The 21,767-nt window shown below is 44.9% G+C and overlaps 1 protein-coding gene across 6 annotated transcripts in view; it reads right to left on the reverse strand.

The window, feature by feature from the left end:
• Positions 1 to 21,767, reverse strand: part of LOC135911965 (isobutyryl-CoA dehydrogenase, mitochondrial-like) — a 573,736-nt gene that overhangs the window by 15,580 nt on the left and 536,389 nt on the right. For 5 of the 6 annotated variants that reach the window (XM_070527797.1, XM_065444338.2, XM_065444342.2 and 2 more), the window contains 2 exons: positions 19,761 to 19,863; positions 10,424 to 10,487 (listed from right to left, as the gene is read on the reverse strand). In XM_070527797.1, the coding sequence (XP_070383898.1) occupies positions 10,435 to 10,487; positions 19,761 to 19,863 (156 nt within the window). In that variant the 3' untranslated portion in view covers positions 10,424 to 10,434. Of the gene's footprint in view, positions 1 to 9,122; positions 9,475 to 10,423; positions 10,488 to 19,760; positions 19,864 to 21,767 lie in introns of those variants that run through there. The other variant, XM_070527794.1, reaches the window with a different exon arrangement.

A 21,767-nucleotide genomic window follows, 5' to 3' on the forward strand; every position in this document is an offset into this window, starting at 1 on the left:
TGCACACGTAAAGGGCAGCAGAACTTTCGCAAAAAGTGACGACAGCAAACAGAAGCAGAAAGTTCCGGCAGCGCACACAAGTGGCCGACGGCATAAACAGAACAGATGAGTTCACAGCAGAGTTACATAACATAGGGACCAGAGTGGCGGAGAAAGGTTCGATATTGATGTCAGAGGCGGCAACAACTTTAGGAGAATAATGGTCGTCAGGGTCAAAGCACGGTACTGATAACGTAAGTTCGGCACGAGCGCAGTCAATAAGAGCTTGATTGACAGATAGGAAACTCCATCCAAGGATAACGTCGTGCAAGGAAAGAGGAAGGACGATAAATTCGATAACATACTAACGCTTTCAATGACGACCCAGGCTGTGCACGACGCTGAAGGCTGAATGCGATGCGAAGTTGCCGTACACAGAGAAAGAGAGGTAAGGGGAATGGTCACTTTGTTCAAATTGCGGCAAAGCTTTTCATTTATAATAGAAACAGCGGCTCTGGTGTCGATAAGTGCGTGTACGGTGACGCCGTCTACGGACAGTTCAATTTCGTTTGCCGGGGCAGAATGAGGCCTTGAAATGTTCAACGCAAACGCAGTTCTTGCCTCTGGAACTGCGACTGTTAGTTTTCCTGTCGGGCTGGGCTGGGTCGGCGAACCATTGGGGAAATGGATCGACGACGTGGGGAAGGCGACCGGCGTGAATCGAAGGGGTGGCGACTGTAGGACGAGTCCGGAGCAAGTTTAGGTGGGTCCTGATGCGGAAGTCGAGCAGGCCTGTAGCTTGAGGCGCCCCCACTGTTATGTAAACTGTGGCTGCGACGGCGGCAGAATCGCGCTACGTGGCCTGGAAAATGGCAGTAATAGCATATTGGCCAGTTATCAGGTGTACGCCACGGGTTGGCAACAGGCGTTCCAGCGGCCGAGTAAGGGACGGCAATCGGACGCGAAGGTGGCGACGGCACATGGAAGGTGCCGGTAGTCCTGTAGGCATCAGGAGCCGGAGGAACGTAAGGCCGGGCGACAACGTCAGCGTAAGTTAGCAGTCCAGCTGCAGGCTGCGGAGGAGGGGCAGATGGTAGTGCCGCGGCAACTTGCGTCTGAATGACGTGATGAAGCAAAGGAGTCAAGGTTGTCGACAGCTCAGGTGCGCTATTCGCCAGAAAGAGCTGGCGTGCGAGTTCCTGACGGATGAACTGCTTTATCTCTGGCATTAAAGGGAAGCTGAAGCGGTTTTCAATTTCCATGAATTGCTGGGATTGGGAAGAACAGACCTAATAATTTACGGTTCCGAAATTTTTTTCTTCGTTTTGTTAATATAAGGGGCGGAAATCGCTTTCTAAATCACCCCCGCGGACACGCCCCCATCGCTTCCCGGAGCGCCGGGTGAGGAGGTTACCAGAGGAGAGAACCGGCGAGAGTGACGTCACTGGCGGGGACCGAGCTGCCGGACCGGCGTGTTGGCATGCGCTGGCATGCCTCTTTCCGTCCTGCGCTTTACTGAACGACGCTACGAGAGATTTGCCGCCGCCGCCGCTCACGTTTGTTTTGCGATTTTCGTCAACTGTTCTTTCCTTCTGTGCTGCGTGAGTGCCTACAGCCAAGGGCGCCCAACATGCCCTCGTTCTGTGCAGCAATCGGCTGCGCGAACACACGCGGGCGAGACGATGTGGTGTTTCACAGGTTCCCGAAGCACAAGAAGCTTGCAGCGCAGTGCGGTGAGGAGAGATAAGTTCGTGCCGACGAAATCAGCTGTGCTGTGCTCGGACCATTTCCGCGATAGCCGGATAGCCTTACGACAAATGCAGAAACGCGTTGTTGCTAGCGTTGCTATACTCCGTTTCATACATCAGGTGCAACGCTGTGGAGGCTTGAGATACTTCTTGCAGTGGCTGCGTTCGCACTTAGAAAAAGTTCGGTGTTTCTTGACCCGATTTTTGAGAAAACTTTTCATATATAAGCTCAGTTATGAATGAAAAAAAAAGAATTTACCCATAGAAACAATCCGTGTACTTATACGGCTGCTAACACGTTCTTTTAAATCAATTTTCTTTTCGGCATTCTTTAACTGCAGCCCGTCGCGGCAGCTTCACGTGCATGCTCGCGCGAGCAAATGCCGCTGGCACGCTGCGAACCCTAGACGGAAACGCGCGCAGTAATAAATTTTGGTAACCGGACTTCGTGCGTAGCTTCCACAGCGTTGCACCTGAGGTATAAATTGGAGTATAGGCTTGCCTAGTGACATTCGACGTACGGTTGCAGTTATCATGTTTACCACACGGCGGTGCTGAAACTGCCTAATATCTTTATGTCAACACTAGCATGGAGCGCGCATACCGATTCTTGATCGAGCCACAATCGCAAAGTGTCGAACCATATTCTGAATATTGCACATATAATCCCCCTGACCATCTCGATCTGGATGTGTATGATAAGCAACTTCCATGACTGTACCTCGCAGCACTGCATGTGCGCGCTTTGAAACGCGGCACTTATGTTCGCGATCGTGTATCAACGCTCAGAAAACCACGGGACTTCAGACAAGCAGCGGCAAGGTGCTTGACATCGCGGAATTGTACCTGTGTTTACAATCTAATGAGAAGTTAGTGCTTCGGCATTCTTCCAGCAGCAAGTTCCCAGTGACACTTTAGCGCATTTTTTCTCCCGTCATTGGAACGTGCAGCTACATGAAAAAAAAAAGCATACGTAACAGCTAAGATTTACAGCGCGCGAGAAGATGTACACATCGCTCTCGCTTTTGGCACACTCAACATCGTCGTTGCCGCCGTTGCCGCCATCGTTTTCCGTATCGGCTGTCGGTTCGAACATATACGGCGAAAATACAAGCTGTCTGAGACAGCGAGAACGTTCCATAATGCTTACAACTCAGCTATGCAGGCAGAACAGAACAGCGTGCTACGCTCTCAAACGGTGGCGCCGACCGGCGACTGCCGCCACTGACGTCACAGCGGCTCCGACCAATCACGGGCAACAGCGGCGTTCGCGCGATACCCTGAGGCGCTGGTGCGCGTTTTCATTAAAAAACAGCCGCTTGCGCTTGTTTCCGCCCTTTTTGAACGAGATATTCGTGTTCAGGGGACTCAAAACTGCAGAATGCCGCAGAGAACTCATTTTTTTCGAAAAGTGTTTCAGCTTCCCTTTAAAACAGAGATGTCGGCAGCGTCACGGCCAAAGTCCAACGGAGATAGATCCGTGGAATCCTGCTGAGCAGTGCGTGTTGATACACGCTGCTTGCACAGCTCGTCGTACTGCTGACAGAGATGTTTGACCTCGGCAATCCTCCGGGGACTCCTCGCGACGAGCACCTGGAAGGCGTGGTCATCAATCCCTTTCATGACGTGCTTGATCTTGTCTGCTTCATCCATAGATGTGTTGACGCGCTTGCAAAGCGAGAGCACGTCTTCAATATAACTGGTGAAAGTCTTGTTCTGGTGTTGAATTCGGCCACGCAAGCACTGCTCATCGCGAAGCCGGTGAATGGCGGGACGGCCGAAGACCTCTGCCAAAGTTGTCGTGAAAGCCGACCAGGTGGTAAAATTGGCTTCATGAATGCGGAACCATAGGTTTGCCACGTCAGTCAAGTAAAAGATGACATTTGTGAGCTTGGCGCGGTCGTCCCACTTGTTATAGGCGCTTACACGGTCATCTTCGGCGAGCCAGTCTTCCACGTCGTGGTCATCTGTGCCGCTAAATATGGCCGGATCGCGTTGCCGGATGACACCAGAGCAAACGATGGGCGGGGGCACGGGAGCAGCAGCCTGGGACGGTCCCGGTTCATCCATTGAAAGAGCTGGTGGTAGTGTCCGACTGCGAAGTTCCAGGATGTCGAAAAGAAACCCAGTAGCTCCACCAAATACAACTGGGGTGTTTGCCTAGCAGCACTAGTTCTAGGTTGTAGCGGTAGGCTTAAACAGGTCGGTACTATGGCGAAACGGGGAAGCCAGCAATTCTCGTTGTCTTCACTTTCACAAGCACTATGCCCACTGCCCAGTGCCTTCAGTACAGCAAATAAAAAGGTGTCAGTTTAGCTTTAGTGACGTTGACAGAAAAGGAATCTTGGTTTCTGGATACCATGTGAGTGCAGTGCTCACATTCGAGTCACATGTCTGTGCATACTGTTAGTGGTGCCAGTAAGAAGAAGACCATTTGACGTGTGTAGGTGGAGTCGGTCTCGACAGCCATCCTGTTCGTGCATTGTTGTCTCTCTTGTAAATACATCGTTATATGTGACTTTTGCAACAAAACAATATATATATATATATTTGACAACAGGGTTTTCAAAGAACCCAGTTGAAAGTACTATACACTGTGTGTCACATCCGTCTTTTTTTGTCCATGTCTGTTAAGGACATTTACTTGCTCGCAATGCTCAACAAACCTGCCCAGCCAGCTGTGTTAACGGGTCTATGTGCCAACAATCATGATGAGGAACAGGCAGAAATGTACTATAAGAATGCTAAAATGGCAATCGGGAAGGACAAAACTGAGTACACTGTAGTGATCGGTGACATCAATGTGAAAATTAGGAAATGGCAGGCAGGCTAGCTGGCAATAGAATATTGCAGCAATAACTCTGAAAAAAAAAAAAGAAGCTTTGAGGATGCTTAAGCTGCACCTTGAAGAGTGCAACACGATAGCATTCAAAGATGCCTGACTGCTTCTCACGCTTCCCGGCAACTACAGCTTATGTAACTGTAATGTTTTCCTGAAAACGCTGGTGGCGGACACTATGCACGAACGCGAACTTTCTGGTTCTTTTTTTTTTTTCGTTGCTCCCCCCCCTCCCACAGTGGGCCTCACTACTGCCATGGATGCGAGCACCACCTGAATAGTGTTGCAAAGAACACAGACCTACCGTGGTTGCTCAGTGGCTATGGTGTTAGGCTGCTGAGCACAAGGTCGCGGGATCGAATCTCGGCCACGGCGGCTGCATTTCAATGGGGGCGAAATGCAAAACCACCCGTGTACTTAGATTTAGGTGCAGGTTAAAGAACCCCAGGTGGTCGAAATTTCCGGAGTCCTCCACTACGGCATGCCTCATAATCAGAAAATGGTTTTGGCACGTAAAACCCCATAATTATTAAAGAACAGAGTTCCTACTAAGACAGACCTCAAATGACAGTTGGAAAAGGGGTTTGTGTTAAAGTTTCTGTGTAACAGAATTACATTTTCTCGTATATTCAAATAACAATCCGATGCCATATGTCCGTAGGTTGAGAGTAAGTCGTACTTTACAAATTTTCTGACACATTTTACTTCGAGAAATTCAATTATTTCAGTAATGACTATGTGCCACGCAGAAAGCCTGTGTGGTTTAGGATGATTTTTCTTATACGAACAACGTCGCCAATGCTGATACCGGATTTTCTGCGACATGGGGCCTTTAATGCTATTGCGTAATTAGGCACCATAGCAAGAAGAGGGCCTGGTAAAGCCCAATTAGAGAAGCAAAAGAGGAAATATACATACTATGTGCCAATCTCGTCTCAACATTGTGCATGATATAGAAGCATTAGGTATGCTACAACATGGCAACTGTGGGTTGGTGAGGTCTAGGCTTAGCCTTAGCTTGAAGGCGAAATTTGGCAGCAATGATGTGACAGCAGTTTATCAATTAATTAATCACAAGAAATCCATAAGGAGACAATTACTGACCTTTCAAGTGTCAACCAGAGGCATAGATATGTATGTGTTAATGCCAGAGTTGGCCCTAATTATCTGTGGGGTGCCTATCAAACCTCTTTTCAACATCCCCTAACTTTCACAGTGAAAGTTCACTGACTAAGAAACATAAGACAGTAACTGATTTTTCAACACAATTTTTCGTACAATGTCCCATAAATCCAGACGAAACAAAACTAGGGGAACATTGCATTACGCCAGCAGCAGGAAACATATGAGTGTATTAGCCATTTGCTCAGACTTGCACTTCAGCAGGATATATACTTATAAAGCGACAGACTCATGGCAACCCTGAGTCAAGTGTACAGCAGCAAGGAACTGACTGTTCGATGTCAAACCTCAAGTTCAACCCTGCATACCACCTACAACACTTCCCTTCAACTACCCCTTCATGAACATCTTGTCCACACTTCTTCAAATTCATAATCATATATCAGGCAAGCCTAGACAAAGTGTTAGTTGCTTTGTGAAATGGTTTCAACAAGTTCACACCTGTTCCCTCACATAAGCACAGCACTCTTGGATTTTTTTTTTTCATCAGCAAGCTGATGTGAAAAAATGACTTTTGCATCACCACCACCAAACTCTGCTTCCAACAAAGGTGCATTGTCGCCGAGACAGGAGTGTAAGACGACGCCCCTCATTCGACACTGATGTCAGTGCCACTGCATGCACATGTATCAAATACTTGCGGAAACAGCAATTGACTGGTTTCCTATCTAATAGCTGATTAGTACAGTAAAATTTACTACGGCCATTCATACTTTGTGCTCTCACAACATGTCCAGAGTGGACTTTTGCAGAGAGGCGAGGAAAAAAGTTGCAAAGTTGCATGCAACATATAATCATACCTGCCAACCTATGATGATCAAAATTCTTAAAATTCTGCAGACATGACAAATGAGGGCGAAGGAGGCAGGGCAAAAGCAAAAATTTTATTGAAGCTTGCTCTGATCACAGACCTTTTATGGGACTTTGTAATGTTTTACCAAAAGAACAGACCGATGGGCTAATTGGTGCTGCAGTAAGTGAGGTATATCGCCAACACAGGACGACAGAGGAGATGAAGACATAAGCAATGTGTCTTTGCCTCCTCTGTCTATACCTCACATAATTATTTTACCTTTAGACTGACAAGCAAAAGATAAATTTTACATCAATTATTTTTTTTCTGCGAGTTTGCCGTTGCCGATTTAACTCGCTTCAGAAACTTCAATGAATAAACTATGCCTTGTGCTACCACGAAGGGCGACACAGATACTGTCACAATTTCTTTCTCGGATACATTTTTCTTTACATCCGGCACCGCCCTATTCTTCGACACCTCTAAAACACCTTTACAAACTGAATCTATCTTTCGTACATCGTGACACAATATTCGTAAAATCGTAAAAGAAGCTCAAATTTGTACATTTAATGAAAATTTGGGATTTGGCACATATGTGTGTAATGCATGTTGCTGCCAGTACCACATTCGCTAATGGTCCTTTGCCATCATTTATCTTTAGCATCCATGGCAGCATGGTTCAGCAGTGTACAAAGCAGTCCGAAAGGGTGCTACAACAAAAATGACACGAGGCTTCAGCAATGCCTTCAGCTGTGAACTCATTTGCTGCGACACAGCGAATAACGCCATCTCATTTTTTTTTCTTACCTGCTTGTTCCTCAGATACCGTACAACCTCGTTCATAAGTATTGAGAAAAGATAACGCAAGAAAAACACAACTAGCAGAAAAGCAAATTACAAATTTGGCAGGCGCGACTGCAGCTAGCATACTATTGCATGAATCATCGCAGCACAAGACGCAAATTCACGCCAAGCTGATGGGGTCCAAGCGGCCCAAGACAGCCATTATCATTGTTGCAGCTTCGCCAAGCTTACGATAGCTTACAGTAGAGTTTGGCCTGGGTCAGCGGCTTCTTCGGGGAGGACATGTTGGAGGGAAGTTTTGATGCGTCTACTTGTTGAGAATCGTTGCGCCATAAGACCCCGACACATGTTGAGCCGGCGGGGTCTGAGCAGCACATAACATGCTTTGGCATTTTTCTATTGTGCAGTGTTTTCCAACTGCGATGAGAAAATTAAACTAAATCAAGCTAGTGGGTGGTGCCGGAATACAATGCCACCAGAACAGGAGACTCACTTCGTGCTGCCTGCAGCAAGGAAAGGTGGCATTCGTGTTATCACCTATTAAAAGCATGCAGTGCACTTCCAATGGCACTACGCCACATGCTCCGTGAAACAGATAGGTGAAGATACTTATCACAATAGATAGGGCTGGCGGCGACAGCTGTGAATGCGATGTACAACAACCCATGAAGAGATTTGCTTGTACCAGAAAGGAAAACTGAGTGTGTGTCGGCATTTTCATGTGACACGGGTGGCGAGCACTGCGGGGAAGCTGCTGTGGCGAGTGCCTATGTCTCTCGATCACATGTGCCTCACACCTTTTCTTGGTCACATGGAATCTAGCAGCTGCAAAACGTATCATAGTAACAGCAGTTTGGCAATGTACAGAACGTTGGTGCTGAAACATTTTGTATAACGGGAATGCATTAGCCAGCAAAAAGAATGTGAAACTGATTGGGTCATTGTTTGTGCACACAATCCCAAATGTTGCCACCAGGAAATCGTACAAAAGGGGATGGTTCAACAAGGTTCTACTGTAGTTGCGCTCAGACACTGTGGGGTACTAGACAACCACCTAACGGTTGTAGGGCGGTTGGTTAGGGGACCGCTAGGGTGCAGCTGGATAAAGATGTACTGATTTAAGTAAGAATTTGAAAAAAAGATGAAGTATTTATTATGGTATTATGATAATGGTTCCATGATAGTACAGAAAGAACAGTGTTCATTAGATAAATTCTTTGTGATGCACGCAAATTCCTTTCTGTACAGCATAGTAGTGCATTTTGTGGAATTCGAAATATACATGGACAGATTATGATGAAAAAAGCGCTACTAAAGATGGAGACTTGGCAAGAACACAGGAACCACTTTGTCCTGTGTCCTTGCTAAGTCTCTGTTTTTAGTAGCACTTTTTCCATCATGAACGTTTACCAACATGCCCAATTGACAGCTATTATACACAGACATACATTAGCACACTCGGTGCCCCATGTCTAAGTAAGTTAGACTTAGTACGAATGAATAGCTTTATGAAACCTTATGTTCATAGCTTCATGACCAAAAGCTTATGCAAATTTTTTTTTTCAAGGCAGCCGTATATATTACTATTTGAATATATGTAAATTTGTGTAGAATAGTCACACTTTTCTGTTTCCATTGTTCAGTATGTTAACGTCTGAGCAGCTACCTGCCAAACATGTCGGCATCATGGCATCTAAATGACTTTCAAATATGAAGTCTCCTTAGACCATTCTTTAAATTCAGTGTGTGTAAATCAATACTTAGGCTGAAGGTTGCGATGGATGGGCAAGGCAAACCCAATTTCAAGCACGTACCAACTGGCACAGTAAAAGAGAGAGAAATACTAATTGTTACAAAAGATGGCCCATGGTCGCACTGTGCAAATTCAGCAAGAAATTTAAAGGTGGAACATAAGCTTTTAAGGTGAATAGCTTTCTTTGACTCATTCAGCTGCTGTCATGGTTGGCAGGTGGTCGATGGTCAGACTCGGCAAGGAAAGCGTCTGTTCTCACACTCTCCGTCTCGTTCTTGATCGCTTGCTTGTTTGGACTATTTGCTCACATTTACAATCATCATCGATGGTTTCTGCACAATCTTTTCTCTGGCTTTTTCTTTACATGTGTGCCCTGTAATCATGTGGGAAAACTTATTGCGACTGGGCACGCACCACTGTCAGCTCAGCAACCAAACACTGTATATCCGAACTCGCTTCATGCAAGCTAATGCCAGTAAAGCACACAAATGTACATAGTCTCTGTGCAACTGTGCAGCATTAGAAGACCATTGTGTCTTGCCGATGCTAGAGAATTATTGCACAAAACTTTCACAGAAAAGCTGACTTGTGCTGCAAAGGGTCTGAAAGCTCTGCAGAGTAAACGACCTACATGAATTTGCAACTTGGGCAGTTCACTCAGTCATTTTTCCTGACTCATTAAAAAATTTTCCTCGGGCAATTCTCTGACTTTTCCAAGCTTTCCAGGTGGCTAGGCACATTAAGTTTAAGACAGCAGTTTTCACTCTTCAAAAATGCAATGCCTTCTGCATTCTATTTGCTTATGTAACTTTCTTCTTGAAGATATGTCGTCTAATGCTACTCTCGAGTGAGCCATAGCCAATAGCAAACAACACAAAACGTAATAAAACTCCAAGCCCTACTCACTCTGATCCACATTTGATTATTCCCATCTAGAGATTACATGTAGCATTACACGCAAGGCCATCTGGCCTTTATGACTGAATTTTTAGAGTCTCTATGATTATATTTATAGGCAACCACAGTAGACTTTCTGTGATGTTTCCTCCGGGCAGTGATGAAGACAACTGGCTTATAATCCCTTTTGCATGATCACAGAGAACGTTCTTACAGGCATCCACAGATTGCACGCACAGATGGATTCATTGGAGCTCTCGCTGTCACATCTATGACTGACAATATTAAACTTTTTGTGACTATTGCCTACGTGTCTGAAATACAGTGAGACCATACACAGCACACCAAGCTGCTGCCAATTGTTCAAATATCCACATGACGCAGGCCACAACAATGGCCTTCAAGAAATATTGAGACCTACTTACGTTGACTGCATTCAGCCTTGCAGTATATCCCTCGATATCACCATCTTCATTACTTCATTGGTTCCTGAGGAGGTAATAGCGAAACACAAATTATGAGGCACGAAGTCCATATCGGCTAACCTATGGCACACCTCAAAGGTTAAAAATTGCAAGTTTACAGGTTTACATGCCTTATGCAGCAGTTTCTTGTTCGGCTACTCAGAACAGAAATGCATGCGCTGGCACTACTTTGTTGGCCAACATGCAGAATGTGTTCTTGGCCTGGTTGGTACATAGTGCGAGAATTAATTGCAATTAAAAGGACATACATGGAAACACAGGCACAAAGGGAGCAACCACCTACTTTTAAAGGAAAGAACATCCTTTTAGCCGCAATTATGCCTTGCAGCAAGTATCAACTAATAGACCATGAACAAGTTGTTCTGAGAAGAGCCTACGTGGCTTAAACCAGCCTATGACCAGGACGTACATGAAAACACAGTCATAAAGGAAGACTCATGATCTTGTAGAGGACAAAGCATCGGTTTAGCAGTAATTTAGATTCACTGACGGTTTTGCTGAAGCTTGCATCTGGCACACACAAGTGTGTGGCCGTGCATGTATCTATGAGTGGAAAGGGATTCAACGGGCTCGATTTTTAGTGCAGAATGACAGACAAAAGTCAGAGAATGCATAGGGGAAGGTGTTTGTTATGTTTAATTGAAATGTAGAAGTAATGAGGTAAATGTAAACGAAAGTGGAAAAAAGATAACTTTCCACTATCCTCTTCATTATGCATGCAGTGCTTTACCAATTAAGTCACTGGGGCGCCATCCGTCTGGCTTCTTTCTTGGGTGTGTGTGAATAGCCCTGGCAGTGTTCGCTAGTGCTGCTCATGTCCAAGATGGTGGACATAGAATAGAAGACATAGAACAAAGACATAGACATAGACATGGTGGACAAAGACATAGAATGTCTTTTCTGGCATGTGCCAGAAAAGAAAACTATGTGGGAATACAGACAATTTTTTTCTCGCACCTCCCCCTCATGGTTTTCGTTGCATGGTTTGTTTTAGAGCTAGTTTGCTTCGGCGCATCTGTATACTACCGCTCGTGCGCTGGCACGCGCCCGGGCAGGCGGCGGTTTGGGTTTTGTTTCATGGGCGGTTTCGGCTTCTTGCACTCGCAAAACTGATGGCTATCTCGTCACTAATCGCTCAAAGGGGCGACTACCTCTTTCTCGCTCGTTTAGTGCTCACAGGGGTGCGCATAGGAAGGATGCCGCCGTGCATGCATTTCCTTTCCTTTTCTTTTATTTCTTTTTTGGAGACGCACGAAAACTAATTGCCTCTGGTTGGCGATAAGATGAAGATTAGCAGAAGGTTGTCACACATTTTGTTTCTTTGACAGGCACACAACCACAGTTTTCTTGAGTGCGCTCAACTATGCAGTTCCATTACGCTATGGACGTAAATATTAGTGTAAGAGCAGGAACATTTGAGAGTTGCGAAGTATTCTCGTGTGCGCACTTTTCAAGCCTTGAACTATGTGCATGAAATTTTTTATTCTTATAAGCTTATTTCCTTTTTTTATTGTTGTTGTTAATGAATAAACAGAATATATATACCAGCGCAAAATATCTTTTCCTCACTTTACGGTCGCCCTAGAAAAATTACGGTAATTTTTTTTCAAAATAGGTCCCTCAGAAGAATCGGAATCTGCAATAAAAAAAAAAAAATCGACCCTGGGCAGTCGCATATGGCGAAGAAAAATCGACCCTCAGAGGGTTAACCAAAGGCATCACGCAGTAAGTGATCTGACGAGCAGGCAACTGTGCAATAGAACTTCATATGCTGCCTTATGACACAAAGATTGCTAAATTTGAGGCCCTGGCTATGCAATGAGCGAGAACAATATGGGCTCCTAGGGGCTAATTTTTTTCTTTTCCATAGCCATACGAAGTAACAAACAGTAAAGCAGAGAAAGCACACGGGAAGGGTCTTGTTATGTTTAATTGAAATATAGAAATAATGTGGTAAATAAAAATAAAAATTTCCTGATTTTATCACACCATCTAATTCGCTGCCATCTTCAACTGTGCTTCTCTTCTCTTGACACCTATTCTTTAGCTCTTAACAGACCACCGGCAACTTGCCTTATGCACTGTGTGGCCAGCCCAACTCTATTTCTTCATTTTAATGTCAACTAGCCTATTGGCTGCACCTATTTGCTCTATCAGCTATACCTTTTTCTCTTTTAACTTCACACCTATCATTTTTCGTTCCGTCGCCAACTGTGCGGGCTTTACCTTCTTCTCAAGCTTCTTTGTTCACCTCCCTGCACTATATGTCAGAACCGATAGAAGGCAATGATTGCAGAGTTTCCTTTTCAGGGATAGCAATAAGCTGCCGGTCATGCCTCTGTAATGACTGCCATATAAGCTCCAACCCATGTTTATTCTCCTGTAGATCTCCTTGTCATGATTAGGACCCCTGTAGGTAATTGGCCTGATTAACGTATTCTTGTACAGATTCTAGGAGCTGACTGCCAATAACAAATTCTCATTTTCTTGCCAGGCTAGTGAAAATTACCTCTGTCTTCTACATATTAACTTTCAAACCTACTCTGAGGACCTAAATCTTTTAATGCATTAGCATTAGAAGTGTCAAAGTGGAAAAAAAAGTGTACGTTTGAGATGCGAGAAGCCAGTCACATGGTCGAGGCAGATAGGGGATGCAAAGAAGAACTTAGAAGTGTGCGTGTGTGCAATGCAAAGTGGTAAGAGCACTGCACGTGTAATGCAAACACTTGAGTTTGTATCCAACCTGCGGCCAGTTGTCTTTTCATCCACTTTCATTTCCATTAATTTATCATTTGTTTAATTCAATTAAGAACTACAAATAATTTCCCCTATGCTGTCCTTGGTATCATTGTTGCTGCATTTTGCTCCTCGAAGAGGCCAGACATGAGTTGAGTGAGCTCCTGAACAACACTTTGCAACGTGGGGAACATGTTTTAAATCATAAATCTGGGACCTTAAAGAGGTGTGACATGATGGTAACGATATTATCTTGCATTTAGGGATAAATTACCACTGAATTTTTGTGGCAAGTTATCTCCAGCTTTGCTAAACAAGACAACGTCATTTGCAAACTACATAATGCTGAAATATTTGCCACTGATCCTCATTTCTAATCTTTTTCAGTTTAACAGCTTGAATACTTCTAAGCATGCAGTGATAGCATTGGAGAAATTGTGTCTCCTTGCCTGAACCGTTTATTTATCGGTTGTGTTTTGCTTTTCTTGTGAAATATTAAGGTAGCTGTGGAATCTCTATACTGTTTTCATGTAAGGATAGACTAAAGGAGTTCCCAACTATTTTTAGTTTTCAGCAAAGTTTTTATATGAGGTGGGAAAATGCTTCTGTAAAAAGTAATCAACCTTCGTTTTGTGAAACTTAGCACATATTTCTTGAAAACAATTCTTATTTCACTAAGGGTGAAAAAGAGCGTTTTAATGACTTAGATTTTACTAATTCGAAGACCTATCACTCAGAAATTAACTAATTGTACCCGCCAAAATTTTTTGGGTAAATCTACGCCAGTAGTACCATTGGCTCATGAGAAGTTAAATTTATGCCACCCCAGCATCCTTTTTGAAAAATTGCCAAACTTTGGTTTTTGAGCAAATGTATCCAACTGACCCTGAAATGATGGGAACTTTTAGGCTGCTTTAGGTAAGGCAATAAAGCTGAAAAATATTTTTGCAAACTTTCAGGAGGTTTCTCACAAACTAAAAAAAAAGTGGTGTGCAACTACACCACACATTTATTTCGTTATAAAATCCCCCAAATGTCAAAATTGCAAGAATAGCAAGAATTGTAACAATTAAGAGACATTATAAAAAAAATATCCATCGCCGATATTTATTAAAATTTTATAGAACACCCACCCAGTACTGGTAAATCTACTACTGCAGAAACATGTTGCATTATTTTACATTAAGAATACTGAGGGTATATTAAGATGCATGTATGGTCATCCCAACAATGGGTCTCATTCTAATAATAAAATAAAAACGACAGTCATATTGGACTCTAAAGTCATTGCTTTTGTTATAGTAAAGAGTGACTCAGATTGTGTCTTTTTGTCTCTTTTTAGCCATGAAATGAGATGAGCTTGAGTTTTCAGGGCTCCTGCATCCATATTCCTACTAGGGTACATTGAGGTAACAAGCATGCGACAGTACAGCAAGCTTTTAAGACTAGTCGGAAGAACCTATTTCTCGCATTCATCTCCAATTACATTTGCCATCTTTAATGCTTCCCATGCCTGCAGTACCTATAGCGAGTTTACATTGTGATTTGTGAAAAATTTGCCTTTTTCGTATAACCTTTTTTATATGATGCGTATGCTTTTTCTTCTTTAAATTTTTTAATCACCTAAAGCACATATCTATATTGTAACGAACAATTAAGGGAGTCCAGACACAACTATTTATTGTGGGCTAACTTGTGCCCTGGGGGTAAATAAAAAGGACTGCCGCGTTCTGAAGAGGAGATCAAGAATGCCTTCTTCTTCTCTCTCGAGCGTCGCTTCACCTCTTCTTCTTCTTGTAGAAGCTGACAACGGCCATCTACGATGCGAGTGCGTGCGGCGAAAACACGTGCCATCATTTCGTCGTCTTTTTCTCCAATACGCCGTTGTCCTCTTGAGGGGGCGCATGAACCTGCGCACGTTGTTTAAATATGTTTCTGCCTTGTTTCATTATCCCCCCTCCAAAACGCATCGTCCCAATGTGTACAGCGACTAAATTGTTCACAAGCTGTTGTCCATACTAAAGTGGTATATGGCACAGAATAGATGTTTGGTCGAATATTCACTGCCTGTCATAATATGGCTTCAGTCTGACATGTACAGTTACCGTGCGACGCCGGCATCGTGATGAGCTCACTTGTCCTTCTGGCGTAACTTCGTAGTTCAGAGGACTGATGCGGCGAAGTACTTGGTAAGAGCTGAAATAATGGTGCAAAAGCTTTTCGAACAGGCAGCGCGTCCGCACGGGAGTCCACACCCATACTCTGTCACCTGGGGCATACTCGACTTCCCTTCGCCGCAGGTTGTAATGGTCCGCGTCGATGCACTGCCTTTGTTGAATGCGATGTCACGCCAGCTGACGTGCTTCTTCGACCCTCTGTGTAAAGTCGCTGATGTCAGGGTTCTGTTCTGTACTGTCGCTGACAGGCAGCATTGCATCCAAGGGTGTAGTAACTGTTTGACCAAAAACAAGCTGGAATGGCATTACCTGAGTGGTCTCTTGCAATGCGGTATTGTAGGCGAATATTGCATAGGGTAGTATCTTGTCCCATGTACGGTGCTCTAAGTCTACGTAAATTGACAACATATCGGTCAGCGTTCTGTTCAATCGCTCGGTTAGCCCATTTGTTTGAGGGTGATAGGCAGTTGTTCTCCTGTGGCTGGTATGAGTCAGTTTCATAATGGATTGCATCAAATCGGCTGTGAACGAAGTTCCTCGGTCCGTGATAATAATGACAGGGGCACCGTGTCGTAATACTATCTTGGTGACAAAGAATTCAGCCACTTCGACAGCCGTTGCACTGATGAGAGGGGATGTCTCGACATATCGGGTTAGGTAATCCGTGACTACTACAATCCATCGTTTCCCTGATGACGATGTCGGAAAGGGGCCGACCAAGTCCATTCCTACTTGTTCGAACGGAGCTCCTGGGGGTTCTATTGGCTGAAGGAGGCCTGCGGGTTTTAATGGAGGCTTTTTGCATCTTTGGCAATCCCGACATGTTCGTACATAATGCTGTACTGAAGTCAATAGCTTTGGCCAGTAGTACTTAGCATGAATTCGGGCGAACGTTCTGCTCACTCCGAGGTGTCCTGCTGATGGGTCATCGTGACAGGCTTCCAAGATTTCGGATCGCAAAGCTGAAGGAACGACGAGTAGAAATTTCTCTGTGCTGTGCTCAAAATTCCTTTTGTACAGGACACCATTTCTCATCACATACGATCACAATCCCCGGCAGAAAACTCGCGGAACATGGACGGGGTGTCCCTCGAGGTGCCTGATGAGTAGGAGCAACTTGGCGTCAGACTGTTGGTGTTTGGCCATCTCAGATGTGGTCACGGCTCCAAGAAACGGAAAATCGTGTCCATCTTTCACAGGAGCAGATTCGACCGGCGCACGTGATAAACAATCAGCGTCACTGTGCTTGTGACCTGACTTGTACACGACCGTTATGTCATATTCCTGCAGCCTCACACTCCATCTAGCAAGTCGTCCAGAAGGATCTTTCAGGTTTGCAAGCCAGCACAATGAGTGATGGTCGCTGATTGCTCAGAACGGTCTACCATATAAGTATGGTCGGAATTTTCCTATGGCCCATATTACTGCGAGGCATTCTTTTTCGGTGGCTGAATAGTTGGTTTCGGCCCTCGAAAGAGTGTGGCTGGTGTATGCAATCACTCTTTCCTCTCCGTTTTGCCATTGAACGAGGACGGCACCGAGTCCTAAATTGCTGGCGTCTGTGTGGATATCTGTTTCCGCTTCCTCATCAAAGTGTGCAAGGACCGGGTGGTATTGAAGTCGCCGTCGTAGCTCATTGAATGCATATTCTTGTTCACTTTGCCAGACGAAAGGCATATCTTCTTTCGTTAATCGCGTTAATGGCTTGGCAATCTTTGAAAAATTTTTGACGATACGCCTGTAGTAGGCACAAAGTCCTAGGAATCGCCTAACGGCCTTTTTATCAGTTGGTTTAGGAAACTTTTCTACTGCTGCGGTCTTCTCAGGGTCAGAACGGATGCCTTCGGAGCGAATCACATGGCCGAGGAAAAGGAGCTCATGGAAGCCGAAGTGACATTTTTGTGGCTTTATCGTCAGCCCTGCTGAACTAATAGCTTTGAGCACAGTCCTTAGTCGTTCCACATGCTGAGCAAAGGTGGTGGAAAAAATCACGACGTCGTCAAGATAAACCAGACAGGACTGCCACTTTAACCTGGAGAGCACAGTGTCCATCATCCGCTGAAAGGTGGCAGGTGCGGAACAGAGGCCGAACGGAAGTACCTTGAATTCGTATAGTCCGTCAGGTGTGACGAATGCTGTCTTCTCACGATCTTGTTCGTCCACTTCTATTTGCCAGTATCCGCTTTTGAGGTCGAGAGAGGAAAAAAATTTCGCATCCCGTAGTCTATCGAGGGTGTCATCGATCCTCGGATGGGGATAGACATCCCGCTTTGTGACGACGTTTAGCTTCCGATAATCAACGCAGAAGCGCAAGGTCTGACCCTTTTTTCTTTACCAACACCACAGGCGAAGCCCACAGGCTGGTCGATGGTTGAATTACGTCATCTCTAAGCATTTCTTCGACTTGTTTGCTGATGATCTCTCTCTACTTCGGTGACACTCGGTAGGGATGCTCGTAAATAGGCCTCACAGCTTCGTCGACAATGATACGGTGTTTGGCGATGGATGTTCTCTGGACTTTCGATGTCGTTGCGAAACACGAGGTGAATTCTCGTGCAAGGTTCTCTATTTGCTGCTTCTGGCTCGGTGATAGTGCTGCTTCGATGTTGACAGATGCAAGTATGGAGTCTACGTTGTCAGAATCCAGTAGTGCAGCATCGGAAAGGCTCAAATCTGTAATCTGTTCATAAGCATTAAGGCGGGCAATGACAGTTCCCTTCGCAACATGCTGGACTTCATTTCCAAAATTAGTCAGGAAGACATTCGAACACCCGTCACGCAGCTGAACCAGACCCCTTGCCATACAGATTCCTTTTTCGAGTAAGAGCCCAGTGTTACTGTCTGCTATTCCTTCATACTACTTCCCACCGCCTACAGTAGGGAATAGCACCATGTCTGGGTTATCGCCTATTAAAAGCGTGTAGTACGCTTCCAATGGCGCTATGCCCCATGCACTGTGAAACAGACAGGTGGAGATGCTTATCTCAATAGGGTGGGTGGCAATAGCTGCGAATGCGGCGTGCGACGACTGGGAAGGCGATTTGTTGGTACCGTAATAGAAAACTGACGTGCGCTGGCTTTTTGATGTGAGATGGGTGGGCGAGTATTGCAAGCAAGCTGCTGCGACGGGCAGCTACTGTTCTTGATTCCATGTGCCTAGCACCTTTTCTTGTTTACGTGCAATCTATACTCCATCTCAAAAGCCGGTTGCAGCACTGCCTAAGGTGCGAGGCGTACACAGGCAATGTCCTTGCACAGAGGTATATAGTTCCAGGCATAACTGGCTGATTATTGGCTGCACTAGAGAGTCTTCTTTTTGCGTGCTATATGATATAGTGTAGCAATGCGTGACATGTTAGGACCTTTGCGCATGCATGTTGTATACAGAGAATTACTGTGACAGTTGCAGCCAGTAACTGTAATTGTAAAAGCCACCCTAACCGTGGCAACATGGCAGCGTCCATACAATGCTGACCAACCGCTTTAATTTGAATTCGCAATTGTTACTGGCCTTCCGCCCTGTCAGCAAGAAGCAAGTGGCAAAATCTGTCATCGATAAGTCTCATCTCAAGCTGAGGTCAAATCATTAGGTATGTTATGTCATAATTATTGAGATCGGCTGTTTGTTCTCACACTGCTAGGACTACAGACACGGCACCGACCCGTAAAGCTGGTTTAATTTATAGTTAGCAGATGGCACTACAGCATTAGCACTGGTGGTGCGTTGACGATGCGGAACGCTATAAAGGCCTAATTGTTCATTGCATCATTAATTTTTTATCCCGCTCTAGCATGGTATGTGATGACGGTAGCGAGCAAATGCCAAACAGATGCCGAGCAGATGCTGTCACAGGTGAACACTGGTAAGGGCATTTGCCCATATTACTTGATAAGGAGGCTGCAAGGTAACTGCAGGGAAAGTGTACAGGTAAAGCGAAACCCTGCTGTTACATGCATGTAAGCATAGCTGGTGGCTAGGGTGCTGAACATTTTTTGTGTCAATCAAACTACCATGGAGCATGAAACAGGATGGCAAGTAGAAGTAAGGCATTTTGCCTGTGGCAAGTAGACCCTGAGCGGACGACACGACATGGATGAGCACATCTCGAGGGACATTCAGCCTTCCTATTGGCTAAGAATTTGTGTAGCTTCCAGTGCTGCAACCAGCTTGTGACATGGAGTACAGTGGCTGGAAAACATATCATATGATCATAATTTGGCAATGTTCTAGACCTTGGCGCCGGGAAATTGTACGTAATGGAATCGTATCAATGAGGTTCTATTGTAACAAATTATTTCAGAGGCCTCAAGCAATTCATCAGAAAGGTGTTCAACTGTAGTACAATAAATGCACACAACCATACCTTCAATAATTAAGTGCGCCCTTAGGTCCCTCAGATACTGCTGGATCGGGTACTCCTTGATGAAGCCATAACCACCCATCATCTGGAGGGCCTGGTTGGTGATCTGAAAACATACCAAGCTCCATTGCGGTAGGTAGTTCATGTTGGTCTACACTGTTTTCTCAGACGATGCGTCACCAAACTGCCTGATTAATGGTCTACTGCAATAAAATTTCACTTTGGCTAAATTTGTTATAAATGAGTACTGCTATGATAGTGCTATTACACTATCGAAACAACCTTGGCAAAGCCACAAGGCTGTTAATTGTCTACCTTTCTTATCTGCCTATTTTCTTTTCTTTTCTTTTTTTCAGTTTTAGTAACAGAAACATTCCTTTTTGCAAGGCTTTTGTGATGCATCCACTCGTATTTCAAATGTAAAATTTTGCACAGAGGCTACTATATAGCTAAATTGTCTGAAATTAGGGAGTAACTGTGGTAGAACAAGGAATGTCGCTGGGACGCTCCAACATTCCTCGCTCGACCACTGTTTGTTCATTCATTCATTCATTCATTTAACAGGGTGTCTACCAAGTTGACATTTCCAAATTCCCTGAGTTTTCCAGGTTTTCCCTGAGCGCCTTTGCAAAATTCCCTGACTGATGCAGAACTAGTTTTATGTCAAGACGAGCAGAAACCATGTCGCCCGATGCGGTCATTCTCTAGTAAGCATATCAAAAAAATTTTAAAAACGACTTAATCCAATTTGAATACTAAGGAGTAGTGTTCATGTTATTCAAAAAGAAAATAGAAGGGTGGGGTTAGTAAAATGCACCGCAAATAAGATATCTTCGAAAAAAATTGCAAATCAAGTCGGACATTCTCAATTGCGAATAAAAAAGGAGATGCATACAAAAGCAAATATTTTCGAATATGAGCTATTTCTATCAACTGATAGCAAGCTCAGTGGTATGAGGCCCGAACTTTGTCACGGCTGAGATTCTCTCTCAACAGCTCGTAAGTCAACCTCAAATGTCCTGACATACTCTCAGCTCATGCACGACGCCTCACTGTTATGTTTCACTGCTTTAAAGAGTTTATTTTTGTTTGCATTAGGGACACTTGCATCTCGGCATCAGCCAACACTTTGTTTTTTGAGCTCAAGCTCCTTCAAAATGGCGGCAGCATGCTTCCTTTCCCGTTCATTCCTCGAAGCGCAGGTCCTTTCTGTTTCTTTACTCCTTCCGCCACTCGTTCGACCCACAGACCATTTGAAGCATCTTCTTTGTCAGTTGCAGAGTCCACGTCTGAGTTTTCTAATTCCTTAGGGGCCGCGAAAACGTCCGAAAAATCGGCCAGTTGGAAAAAAATAAATGCATGTCATTTACTGCCCTTAGTGGCTCAAACCACCACAGGCACATTCGAAAACGCTCTGAAGGCCTTTCGGGACACCTATTAGGCATATCAGTGCTCGCACTGTGACAGGAAATACCGATTGCACGCGTGTATGATTAAGGAATAAATACTGTGTCCCGTGGCAATTGCCCCTTCCCACGCTTGTAACGCTTCACTGCAATACTTTTGCGCATGCTTCACCAAGTAAGATTTCTATACGGAGGCGAAGCTGACTTTCGGGAACTGGCATTATGCAATGCACAGTGCTTTCTAAGCCAATCGGGAGGACCGCAAAGGCGGAGTCCGTGCCATTGCTGACAGCAGCGAATTCTTTCAATAAAGAACACGGCACCCAACGGCAAGAAGCTCCATAGCAAACGTCGAAGCAGCTAGGCCTAGCGTTGCCGCAGCGTTGGCTACGGCTGCCAGCGGATCTGCGTGCCAGAGCGCTGATTTCAGGCGGCGAGGTAATCAAAATGGCAGCAGTGGCGGCTTTTACTAATACCGTTTCGGACCTGCGGTCACGACAAAACCTCCGGAAAATTGGACGGCGAAGAGTTCTTGCGTCCGAAATTATAGATGTTCTGTTACATTGACTCTAGGGAGACGTGGTGGTGCCGCGAAGCCGTCCAA

This window comes from Dermacentor albipictus, chromosome 10 (assembly GCF_038994185.2).
Source record: "Dermacentor albipictus isolate Rhodes 1998 colony chromosome 10, USDA_Dalb.pri_finalv2, whole genome shotgun sequence".
NCBI classification, from domain to species: Eukaryota; Metazoa; Arthropoda; class Arachnida; order Ixodida; family Ixodidae; genus Dermacentor; species Dermacentor albipictus.